Genomic DNA, 13,113 nt, shown 5'->3' with positions numbered 1-13,113 from the left:
TTGAGTCTAAGAGATTTAGTCATTTGCCTGAGATCGTAGATATTGAATGTGAGGAGGCCAGGTTTGAAGCCACACAGACTGTCTTCAGCACTCACATCCTTCATCACTGACACTCTGCTACATGGGGCCTTAATATAATTCCAAAATATAGCTTAACTGTATCATAACCATTTCTCGACTGGCTCCTGGGTCTTCAAGCTTGTAAGAAACATTATTACTTTCATACCCTACTTTGATCACCATTAGGAAAAACAAACCACCATCTAATGTAATAATCAGTTTGGAGAAGAAAATACACTTAGAAAATTTATATACTTTTAAATAAATTTTTATGATGCAGTACAGTATTTACTGTGTGTATCACAATAAACTGTGGAAAATTCTGAAAGAGATGGGAATACCAGACCACCTGACCTGCCTCTTGAGAAATTTGTATGCAGGTCAAAAAGCAACAGTTAGAACTGGACATGGAACAACAGACTGGTTCCAAATAGGAAAAGGAGTACATCAAGGCTGTATATTGTCACCCTGCTTATTTAACTTATATGCAGAGTACATCATGAGAAATGCTGGGCTGGAAGAAGCACAAGCTGGAATCAAGATTGCTGGGAGAAATATCAATAACCTCAGATATGCAGATGACACCATCCTTATGGCAGAAAGTGAAGAGGAACTAAAAGCCTCTTGATGAAGGTGAAAGAGGAGAGTGAAAAAGTTGGCTTAAAGCTCAACATTCAGAAAACGAAGATCATGGCATCCGGTCCCATCACTTCATGGCAAATAGATGGGAAAACAGTGGAAATAGTGTCAGACTTTATTTTTCTGGGCTCCAAAATCACTGCAGATGGTGACTGCAGCCATGAAATTAAAAGATGCTTACTCCTTGGAAGAAAAGTTATGACCAACCTAGATAGCATCTTGAAAAGCAGAGACATTACTTTGCCAACAAAGTTCCGTCTAGTCAAGGCTATAGTTTTTCCAGTGGTCATGTATGGATGTGAGAGTTGGACTGTGAAGAAGGCTGAGTGCCGAAGAATTGATGCTTTTGAACTGTGGTGTTGGAGAAGACTCTTGAGAGTCCCTTGGACTGCAAGGAGATCCAACCAGTCCATTCTGAAGGAGATCAGCCCTGGGATTTCTTTGGAAGGAATGATGCTAAAGCTGAAACTCCAGTCCTTTGGCCACCTCATGCAAAGAGTTGACTCATTGGAAAAGACTCTGATGCTGGGAGGGATTGGGGGCAGGAGGAGAAGGGGACGACAGAGTATGAGATGGCTGGATGGCATCACTGACTCAATGGACGTGAGTCTGGGTGAACTCCGGGAGTTTGTGATGGACAGGGAGGCCTGGTGTGCTGCGATTCATGGGGTCGCAAAGAGTCGGACACGACTGAGCAACTGAACTGAACTGACAGTATTTACTTAAAGTAATATTTTAGATTTTGTAGGTTTTAAAAATCATCCCTAATTAATGGTGGATTTCTTAAAATAGTTTTAAAAATTAAGTCATTGAAAGGAAGTTAAAAGTACAGACCATACAAATATTTAATTAACATAATGTTGATTATGCATAAATAATATTACTATTGTAGCGAAAATAATATTGTTTACTGTGGTCTGCTTATAAGACTTCCCTGAAGACTTGACATAGTTTTACTAAGAAGTGGAGGGTGGGTGATTAAATATTAATTACATAAAAATTAAATTATTATTATTTAGTATTAATAAAGTTCCAAAGATTTCATGATGAAATCATTGTGCAATTAGGAATGCATCATAGATCAGTTACAATTCATTTTATTTCCCTTTTTAAAGGAAGTAATTTAAGATTTTTCTAAGACTCTCTGCTGACATTTTAGGTAAAGAATGGAATATTTTTTCATTGTACTAAAAATAGTACTAACAGCCATTTATAAATCTTCTTTTTAAATGTGATTATCAGAAGTGATGTCCTAATATTTTTAAATAAATATTAAATTTTAAAAAATTTTCAGTTGAGAGTTACTTAGAACTGCCATTTTTAATATGCAAAATTTTATCTTTTGCACACAAATAGAGTGTTGTTTAGGTACTTCCCAGGTGGCTCAGTTGTAAAGAATCCGCCTGCCCATGCAGGAGACACAGGTTTGTTCCCTGGGTCAGGAAGATTCCCTGGAGAAGGAAATGACAACCTACTCAAGTATTCTTGCCTGGGAAATACCATAGACAAAGGAGCCTAGTGAGCTATGTTCCATGGGGTAGCAAGAATTGGACACGTCTTAGCGACTAAACAACAGCAACAACATGTTGTTTAGAGCACTGACAAAAAGAAAGTGTGCTTCTAGTTATACAACATAACTTACATGGGGCTGAGCTCCAAAATAGAAATTATTTAAACAGGACAGCATGTTCTTTGTTCCCTGAATAATGCCAAGTAAATGTGTTTAGAACAATCTTCCCTTCATACCTCATGTCCTCTCTGCAATATGTCTACACAGGAAAAGAACTCATGTGAGCATTTACGGGGCCATTTCCTATTACTTGTTTGGCAAGAACCTGAGGCTCTGTCTTTCAACCTTGTTTGATCAGTTGATATATCGATTTCCCATTTTCTATTAAGTCATCATAATGATTAAAATAAATATATGGTAGGTGAGAATGGGAAACCAAACTCCCTTCCAGCTGTTAAGAGAAATGAGCTAACTAGGATTCATTTATCAAAGTGAATTCCACAAAGCATGTGTGTTGAATACTCCTGTGGGGGGGAAATTTCAGTGGCTTAATAGGAAATATACAGTTGACTCTTGAACAATACTGGCTTGAAGAGTGTGGGTCCACTTATATGTGGATTTTTTTTTTTGAAAAGTGCATATTACAACACTACACAAACCATAGGGAACTACAGAACAGAGGGCCAACTGTAATGTTATACACGGATTCTGACTGCACAGGGTGTTGGCACCTCTATGCCTTCTGTTGTTCAAGGTCAACTGTATATTTGGGGGGAGATTTACTTGCATCTTAACCTATCTAAGGCTATGAGAAGTTTTGCACTTTAAAAGATTGCAATGAGCTTATTTCAGTATTGCTTATATTTATTTGAGTACAGATGATACTTCTCTTGGAATATCTGGGAGAAACATCACTCCTCTGTGAAAAATGCTTAGGCATATATTAAGGTAGACCAGTTATCAGCAGTTTGATTATTTTGATTATCATGATTGCATTCATCAACTGAATTAAGACTTGGAGGTCAAATATATATTAAGTGAACTAAGTGTTTTTCAAGATACAGCAAAGAAGATGAGTATAGAGGGTGTCCCAGATCTTGATCTGCATGACCAAATCACAGCATAGGAGATTTCATACAGATACAAAGCATAATGAGAAAGGAACTATTCTGCAGTCAGGATGCAGCTGAAGGAAATATGGTTTCTTGTGATATACAGATACACGGGTGTGCTGTTCATTTTGGTAGCACTTGATTTGTGACAACCATATGGGGGAAAAAAGAAAAAACTTGCTACAGAGCCCAGTGAGATGGCCCCATTTATAGGGCAAAATTCCTTTTTAAAAGGTTGAGAATGAGAGAGAAACTTCTTGGACAGTATATCAGATGGGAAGACTTTGTTTTGTAGCTAATGGAAACAACTGTCTAGAAAATAAATGCATTACTAAAGATGCTAAGACTTCCTGCATCAGAGAAAGACTTCATGACTTAAGTACATGGAATAAAAGGTGGTTTCCCTGCTGGCTCAGATGATAAAGTGTCTGTCTGCAATGTAGGAGACCTGGGTTCGATCCCTGGGTTGGGAAGTACCCTGGAGAAGGAAATGGCAACCCACTCCAGTACTCTTGCCTAGAAAATCCCATGGACGGAGGAGCCTGGTGTCCATGGGGTTGCAAAGAGTCGGACACTACTGAGCGACTTCACTCACTATTACCGTATAATCCACCGACAAACAGCGCTTGTATTATTAGAAGGCTTGGGATAATGCAGAGCCTCAAAGGACCCAGAAGATCCAGTCAACAAAAATCTTCCATCACAAGCTGTGGCTGTGACAAAGAGAAAATTAATGTCAGACAAAAATCATCTTGGAAGCATTTCACAAATGAAATGGGATTCAAATTCGCTAATGAATCTTCATAGAACACTCATGACTAAATCTATAGGAGGCTATTTCACAAAACCAAAATGATCGAATGGAAGTAGATCAAATCTCATGTTTTAAATCTATTACTTATTTTCAGATACTTTTACACAGCCCATCGGAGTCCATAAAAATAGAAAAGCATTCTATTTCTAAATGCCCATAACTAAGTTGCATATTAGTATATTCTTCCACATTTATAAAAAATATGTACATCTGAATTACAAACTTCCAATTTAAACAAGTGACTACTGTGTTCTTAATTTTATTTTCCCTATTAAGTTGGAGCTAGAGTGAGTTTCAACTATGTGTACTAAGTGATTTGTCTTCCTGAAAATGGTCAGAATATGACCAGGCAAATGAAACATACGGTGCAAGCGGCTTGAAGAGAACTTTCCATTCAAACTACCGCACACAACTTCTAGACTTCACTTTTGCTCCTTTTATACGAACTCACAATCTAGTTCAGTATTTTCATTCAGGATCTCTGAATGTGTTTTTCCTTCCTATGGCAACTCACTTTTCTCTTTTAATTCGTGTAGCATGAATACATTTATGTCAAGTCAAAGTGTTAAAGTATCAGAGTGTCGGAGTGCTCAGTACTCAGCCGTGTCAGACTCTCTGCAACCCTGTGGACTCTAGCCCACCAGGCTCTGCTGTCCATGGAATTCTCCAGACAAGAATATCGGACTGTGTTGCCATTTCCTACTTCAGGGGAACTTCCCGACCCAGGAGTAAAACCCGTTTCACTTGTGTCTCCCACATTGGCAGGCGGACTCTTTACCACTTACCACCTGGGAAGCCATTCTCTTCAATGTCATGCATTACTACTGATCTTAGTTTCCATATGAATCATTTCCAATTAGAGTAAACCTTGTTGAAAGCATGAACCAGGAGTCATGAATTAACAGCTTTTCATTTTATACTTGCTATATATCATATGTATTATAAATAACATTAATGTTTTTCTTAGGTTATTTTCTGTATACTTAGTTGTATGGATATTATATTCTAAAATAAAGACTTCTAAAATGTATCCTTTATCTTTTGGCATGTTGTTAATTCCTCATACGCCAGATGTGTTGATGGAGGGCAGGGAAATCAAGGAAATTTATCAAAATCAGCTTGCTGGTCTTGCAATCTGAGTGCTAGCATAAGCTAATCCTAAATTGATAGATGGAAAAGCCCATTCTAACATTATACAAAAATGCTGTCAAATTATAAAATACAAGCTATTACGTGACATGAAATAATTTACATGAACAAAAGAAATAAATTGATCAGCACACAGAAATCTAGGTAAAAATCTTGCATTTTGGTTGACTTTTTACTACTTTGGGCATATTAGGTAAGGGCATAAAAAAAGTAGGTACATGTTAAGAGTCAAAGTCTGTTAAGAACAATGGCCTAGGAGTTAACTGTATTGGATTATGAATGGGATTGTTGTAGCCTAGTTCCCAGAAGGTGACAAAAGAAAGAAAAAAAGAACAAATTAAGAACAGAAAAGATAATAACCTAATATCACAAATTTCAGGAAATAAAAGGGAAAAATCTGTGATTTGTTGAGAGAACAGACTCAGTTGGTGTGTTATACTTACTGGAGCAAAAAGGACAATTAAGGCTAGTTTATATGATTGGAAAGTAAACAGTGAAAATATGACTTTTTAAGGCAGAACTAAACAAATTTCTAGTTGTAAAAAAACTCCCTTGTTCATTCAAAGCTGTCTGTCATAAACCACACCAAAGAAATGAGACTATTAATCCCTTAGCTTCACTGATCATAAAAGTAAGAATAATGTCTGCTTGTATTTTAAATGATATATGGAGCCTTTTAATCACAGTTTGTAAAGAAACATGTGGACTCCAAGATTATTGGCAATGCATGAAAATCCACTACCATTGTAAATAGTTTATATTTAAACTATGATACTCAGGAACTCAGTGAGGAAGAGCAATTAATCCTACCAGCAATAAAATACAGCTGCCAGCATTGGTGGAGCATTTCTTATGTACTGGCCTTTCCCTAAGGTCACTTCATAAGTTTTAATGTGTTTTCTTCACCACAAACTTACGATGTTTTAGGTGGGGAAACTGAGGTACAGAAGGGTTAAATAAGTAGCATAAGTTCTCCCAGCTTATAAACAATGCTTCAAAGACAGGCAGTCTTACCCAATACCTAATATTATCTTAATACTACAATATATAAAGCTATCATAATGATATCACTCAAATCTCTTTGAGTTGAAAAGCAGGGGTGTGTGTGTGCATGTGTGTGTGTGTGTGAGAGAGAGAGAGAGAGAGAGAGAGACTGCAAATGAAAGAGGAAATGAAATTAAAAGAATTTCATCAATCCAGTGTTTTTAAAATTATAATATAGATCATGTTTGCAATAGCACTTCGCAACAAACAGGAGAAATAAAAAGAAAAACATATGGAGTGAAAAAGGGAACAAAACAAGAGCAGTTTTAGAATGTATAAATCCTATTTGCAAAGCTGATATTTTAGTAATCCTCCTCGTCCACTCCGGAGAAGGCAATGGCAACCCACACCAGTCCTCTTGCCTGGAAAATCCCATGGACTGAGGTGCCTGGTAGGCTGCAGTCCATGGGGTCGCCAAGAGTCGGACACAACTGAGCGACTTCACTTTCACTTTTCACTTTCACACATTGGAGAAGGAAATGGCAACCTACTCCAGTGCTCTTGCCTGGAGAATCCCAGGGATGGTGTAGCCTGGAGGGCTCCTGTCTGTAGGGTTGCACAGAGTCGGACACGACTGAAGTGACTTAGCAGCAGCAGCAGCAGCAGCTTGGTCCACTCACTACATATTTGTGGGGAAATGTATCAACAGCTTTGGGCTGCACAACAGGATTAATAAATTAAAAAAAAAAGTGAATTATGTCCCTGTTGGCAAAGATGGTTGTATGTCTGCTGTACCTTTACTCAGTCCCTTTCTAGGTTCATGACTAGACTGCGTACCTCCAAATGGGTCACATGACAGAGTCTGGTTAATAAACTATGGTGGAAATGATTGTATTTATTTCCAGATTTGATTTATAAAAAGATCTTCTGTAACATTCTTCCACTGTCTGTCAGCAGGTTGCAAAGAATCCAGGGGAGAACTTGGCTCAGAAGGTATGGTAGAAGCACTGGAACCCTGAATGCTTCAGAGCACAGCCTCTTGCCACCTTTCTTGAATTATATTGTCAGTGATAAATTGTAATTGTCCTATATTGTTAAGATTACTTATCATAGTATTTTTTGTTGTTGTTCAGTCACTAGGCCATATCTGACTCTTTGCAACCCCAGGGACTGCAGCACACCAGCCTTCCCTGTCCTTTGCTATCTCCTAGAGCTTGCTCAAACTCATGTCCATCGAGTTGGTGATGCCATCCAACCACCTCATCCTTTGTTGTCCCCTTCTCCTCCCGCTTTCAATCTTTCCCAACATCAGGGTTTCTTTTCCAATGAGTCATTTCTTCGCAGCAGGTTGCCAAAGTATTGGAGTTTCAGCTTCAACATCAGTCCTTCCAATGAATATTCAGGACTGATTTCCTTTAGAATTGACTGGTTTGATCTCCTTGCAGTCCAAGGGGGCTCTCAAGAGTCTTCTCCAACATCACAGTTCAAAAGTTTCAATTCTTCAGTGCTCAGCCTTCTTTAGGGTCCAACTCTCACATCCATACAAGACTACTGGAAAAACTATAGCTTTGACTAGACGGACCTTTGTCAGCAAAGTGATGTTTTTTTAATATGCTCTTTAGGTTTCTCACAGCTTTCTTTCCAAAGAGCAAGGAGCAATTCAACTTCTTTGAATTTCATATCTGCAGTCACTACCCACAGTGATTTTGGAGCCCAAGAAAATAAAGTCCGTCACTGTTTCTATTGTTTCCCCATCTATTTGCCATGAAGTGATGGGACCAGATGCCATGATCTTTGTTTTTTGAATGTTGAGTTTTAAACCAGCTCTTTCACTCTCCTCTTTCATAATATTTAGTTTGCCCTTAAGGACACGATCAGTTTGTGTGTTCAGTTTTCTATGAAGTTGCTGAGTTTTAGTGGAAATGGATACTCTATAGATCAATTTATGCTCTAAAGGAACTTTGGGAATTTCTGCATTTGAGAAAAGATTAAGAAGAACATTCCTGAAGGCATTTAAAATAAAGTTACAATAGTATTGAACTACTTATAACAGCTATGACAAACCTAGACAGCATCTTAAAAAGCTGAGACATCACTTTGCCAACAAAGATCCATCTAGTCAAAGCTGTGGTTTTTCTAGTAGTCATGTCTGGATGTAAGAGTTGGACTATAAAGAAAGCTGCAGCCAAAGAATTGATGCTTTTGAACTGTGGTGTTGGAGAAGACTCTTGAGAGTCACTTGGACTGCAAGGAGATCCAACCAGTTCATCCTAAAAGAAATCAGTCAGGAATACTCATTGAACAGCTGATGTTGAAGCTGAAGCCCCAATAATTTGGCCACCTGATGCGAAGAACTGATTCCTTAGAAAAGACCCTGCTGCTGGGAAAGATTGAAGGCAGGAGGAGAAGAGGATGACAGAGGATGAGATGGTTGGATGGCATCACCGACTCGATGGACATGAGTTTGAGCAAGCCCTGGGAGCTGGTGATGGACAGAGAAGCCTGGCACGCTGCAGTCTATGGGGTTGCAGAGTCAGACATGACTGAGCGACTGAACCTAACTGAATGTTACAATAAGACATGAAGCAGGGCATACTTCTGGAAAAACAGATATAACCCAGCCATGGCTGAGTATGATTACTAAGTATTCAGGATTATAATTTTTTAGACTACAAAGTGCTTTTTAGTGTGGTGCTAGGAAAAAACTCTCAGTGGGAGATAAATGAGCCTGTCCAATATTATACTATCAGCCATTCTATTGCACTATCCAAAATTGAGTATAATGGAATGGGATTCATATAGGTGTGTTCTTAGGACCCACTGAGGGCTCCCTCTGCTGGTTCATTATTTTTTAGTAGTGTGTTTGCTCAGTACACTGAATTCTCCAGGAATATACATCAAACTGGAAAAGGGCATGACAACCCACTCCAGTATTATTCTTTCCTGGAGAATTCCAGGGACAGAAGAGCCTGGCGGGCTACAGTCCATAGGGTAGTAAAGAGTTGGACATGACTGAGTGTCTATCTCACACGAACACACACACACACACACACACACAAATCAAACGTGATCTCTGCCCATCCACTCAAGTCTATTTTGCATGTACATATGAGACAGACAAACAACCTTTGGAGACACTTGCCAGCTTTCAAAATAGGCCTGAACATTGGCCTGAAGGGTATGGATCAGCACTTTTTCTTCTCACAGGTCAGCTAAAAAGTGAACTTTCCTGCTGATTCAATCCTCATCAGAAGAAAAGAACAGTTTAAAGAAATCTTGGTTCTGCTATCGTCAGCTATAAGTTATGAAAACCTAAATAACTAAAGCCTAAAAAGAAAGCTGTTTAGGAAGTTAACATTAATATGACTCTATTAATAACACCGACTAGAATTAGAGCTCACAGATGGAGGAATAAGGGAGAGAAGAGAGAGCATAGGTCAATTTCACACAGATAGTTCTCTTAAAATCATCTTTCAGTGAATGTAAATTGATGGACAGGGCTTTCTTCTAGAAATTATGCTACAATTTGAGCACAAGTTTGAAGTGGGGCTGAGGTGAAGTACTCACAATCATTTATGATTAAGTAATGAATGAAAGTGTGAGAGTGAAAATGTTAGTCGCTAAGTCATGTCTGACGCTTTGTGACCCCATGAACTGTAGCCTACCAGGCTCCTCTGGCAATGGAACTCTCCAGGCAAAAGTATAGGAGTGGGTTGCCATTTCCTTTTCCAAGGGATCTTCCCACCCCAGGGATCTGACTAAATATATGAACCCGGGGTCTCCTGCATTGTGGGTGGATTCTTTACCATCTGAGCCACCAGGGAATCCAAATAATGAATAAAACAACCTATATGACAGTAAATCCTGGATAAAGATAGAGTAGTTAATTGATTTTTTCTCTTCTTTATTCCACAAAGACTTTAACTTGTTTTTGCAAAAAAAAAAAAAAAATAGATACAGTGCTAACTTTAAAGTGCAAATAATAAAGAGAATCAAGAAAAATGACAGACAAGGATCTATAGGCTTCAGAAAGTTAGTGACTTGGATGGTGAATTGATAGTAAGTTTCAATTAACACAAAACCTTCATGATATTGAAAAGTAATAATGCAGTTTGATTATGTATTTAATGCAAACACATACTCATAATTAGAGATTTCAGTTCTAATACTGAAGTTCATGTCATGAGTTTAGAGTGACTTAGAAACATAATTCATGGCCTTATAACTTACTTCAGGACAAGTTGCCACATATAGTGTATTTCTATGGTTATTATTTGATATGCATGGATACTAATTTGTTATGAAAATTGTAAACTCTGTAACCGTGGAGAGCACATAACAGGTATGGTTCATTTTCTGATTACACATCTTAGATGTTTCTCCCCATTTACAGTTAGTGATCAGCATCATATAGACTTAAAGGTATGTGGCTCACTCTGATACACGTAATTTTTGAAATATAAATTGGGGGAACATCACCTCTATTACCTCATGATGGCACACTTGTATCACATTCCCACTGAAAAGGTTTTTAAACTGCCTGAAAACCAGAGCAAACAAAGACATGGCTTTCTTCTTCTTTGAGTAATTTAGTTATATAAAATAGATTAAAAAATATTCTGTAGCCTGCACTTTCTTCCAGTATGCTCTGAGAGCACTTCAAAGTATGCGGTTAAACTTTGAAGTTTGCATTTTATCCAAGAACATTTGAACTAGGAGTGCTTAGTTGAAGACACTTTAGTCAAGTTGCTGGTTTTTGAGTTGGTTCTGGGAAACAGACCAACTGCCTATCTTTTCAAGTATATCCTGAGTGGATAGGTAATTTTTAAAACTTCAGTTGGTATTTGAGTATTTGTCTTCAATTAATATCAAAAAGAAGAGCAAAGTATAACAAATAAAGTGAAGTAAATTGTAACTAAAGCCTTTACACATTTCAGGAACTAACTGTGCTCACGGTCAATTTTTAAACTGATTATAAACTATACCAAAAAATTGCTCAATTCCTGCTCTTTAATTTTTCAAGAACAAATTGTAGGTTAGAATTGTTCAAATAGTTCCTCACATTACTTACCAGTCGTATATACATTATATTACCCAGGCAATAAAATGAAGAAACAAGCCAAAAAAGAAATATGTTTAAATTACATATTTAAATTACATGTTTAAATTACAGCTATGTTCAGCATTTATTAAGTGCTACTTAAGTGTTAACTAATAGTAATAATAGTGATTAAAAAAACTATTAGCACTCTAAACAAATGCCAGTATTTACAAAAGATGAAACAAAACAGATATTTAGTTTAACAGACATGAAGATCTTACTCTTAACTGATTTCCTTTACTCACAGAACTACAACTCAAGTACACTTTTTACCTATTTTTTGTTTCTTTGCCAAAAGTTGAATAAAGGCAACAATTTGAATTAAGGAGTGATGATTCCTGAGTTAAAGACAAAATTTAAGAATATTAATATGATTACTTTTAGATTTTTGTCTTAAATCATAAACATGACTAAGGGTATATCTCAATCTCTGGTAATTTCTGGCACCTGAGGGGGGTGTGTGTGTGTGTGTGTGTACACAGTGAGGGAGGGAAGTTAATCACTTACCACAAGTTTTATTGTCTTCATCAGAGCCATCTGGACAGTTTAATTCTCCATCACAAAATAAATCAATTGCTATGCACTTTAGAGCATCAGCACACAGCCTTGAATCAGGTGGGCACTCTATTGAGACATTTCCTTTAAAAAAATTGAATTTAAAGGTTATGATGTATTATTCTTTGTCATTTAGGTAAGTATATACTTGAAAGTGAAAGTGAAAGTCGCTCAGTTGTGTCTGACTCTTTGCAGACCCATGGACTGTATAGTCCATGGAATTTTCCAGACCAGCATACTGGAGTTATACTGGAGTGGGTAGCCTTTTCCTTCTTCAGGGAATCTTCCCAACCCAGGGATCGAACCCAGGTCTCCTACATTACAGGCGGATTCCTTAGCAGCTGAGCCACAAGGGAAGCCCAAGTAAGTATATGCTTACTTATAACTATTTCAACTTCCCCCAAAATATGTATTTCATTTAATGAATTGATCTTATAGTTTTAAGTTTTGAAGAAATGATACATATTTCTTCATAGATATTAAATACGATGCTTACTATGTTGATTTTCTGAAAAGGTTGTCTATTTATTCATTTGCTTTTGGTTGTGTGTGCTGGGTCTTTGCTGCTGCCCGGGCTTTCTCTAGTTGTGGCAAGTGCGGCTGCTCTCTAGTTGCAGACTGCAGGCTTCTCATTGTGCTGGCTTTTCTTATTGTGGAGCGAGAATGGGCTTTAGGGCACGTGAACTTCAGTAGTTCTGGCTCCCCGGCTCTAGAGCACAGGCTCAGTGTCTGTGGGGCATGGGCTTAGTCGCTCTGAGGCATGTTGGATCTTCCTGGAGCAGGGACCAAACCTGTGTCTCCTGGATTGGCAGGCAGATTCTTTACCACTGAGCCATCAGGGAAGCCCCTACTTTGCTGATTTTTAATCTTGATAAATGAATGCTACAGTTTGGACATTTAGTCCCCAATATTTACACCTCCTAGGATTGTTATGTGTAATGTGGGGCAATTTGCTAAAATGTATATCTCATCATCTACAGTATCTAATAGCCACTTCATTTACTTATAAACTTATGACTTGAAAATATAGTAGTTGAAGTTAAGGTTTGCATCCTGCAGAACAAAATTTGTCAATGAAAACTATTTTATAGTAAAATGAAACTTAAAATCCACAGTACATTGAACAAGAAAACCCAATGGTTTTTTTCTGTTCATTATCTCCTTGCTTCTTCTTCTTCTTTTTTTAAAT

At 37.7% G+C, this 13,113-nt stretch overlaps 1 protein-coding gene across 2 annotated transcripts in view; it reads right to left on the bottom strand.

Moving 5' to 3' along the window:
• Nucleotides 1–13,113, bottom strand: part of TMPRSS15 (transmembrane serine protease 15) — a 142,156-nt gene that overhangs the window by 102,052 nt on the left and 26,991 nt on the right. For both annotated transcript variants that reach the window (XM_005901870.2, XM_005901871.2), the window contains 2 exons: nucleotides 11,877–12,008; nucleotides 3,923–4,034 (listed from right to left, as the gene is read on the bottom strand). In XM_005901870.2, coding sequence (XP_005901932.2) covers nucleotides 3,923–4,034; nucleotides 11,877–12,008 — 244 coding nt within the window. The remainder of the gene's footprint in view (nucleotides 1–3,922; nucleotides 4,035–11,876; nucleotides 12,009–13,113) is intronic.

Source organism: Bos mutus, chromosome 1 (assembly GCF_027580195.1).
Source record: "Bos mutus isolate GX-2022 chromosome 1, NWIPB_WYAK_1.1, whole genome shotgun sequence".
NCBI lineage: Eukaryota > Metazoa > Chordata > Mammalia > Artiodactyla > Bovidae > Bos > Bos mutus.
This window is presented reverse-complemented; position numbering and strand designations above follow the sequence as displayed.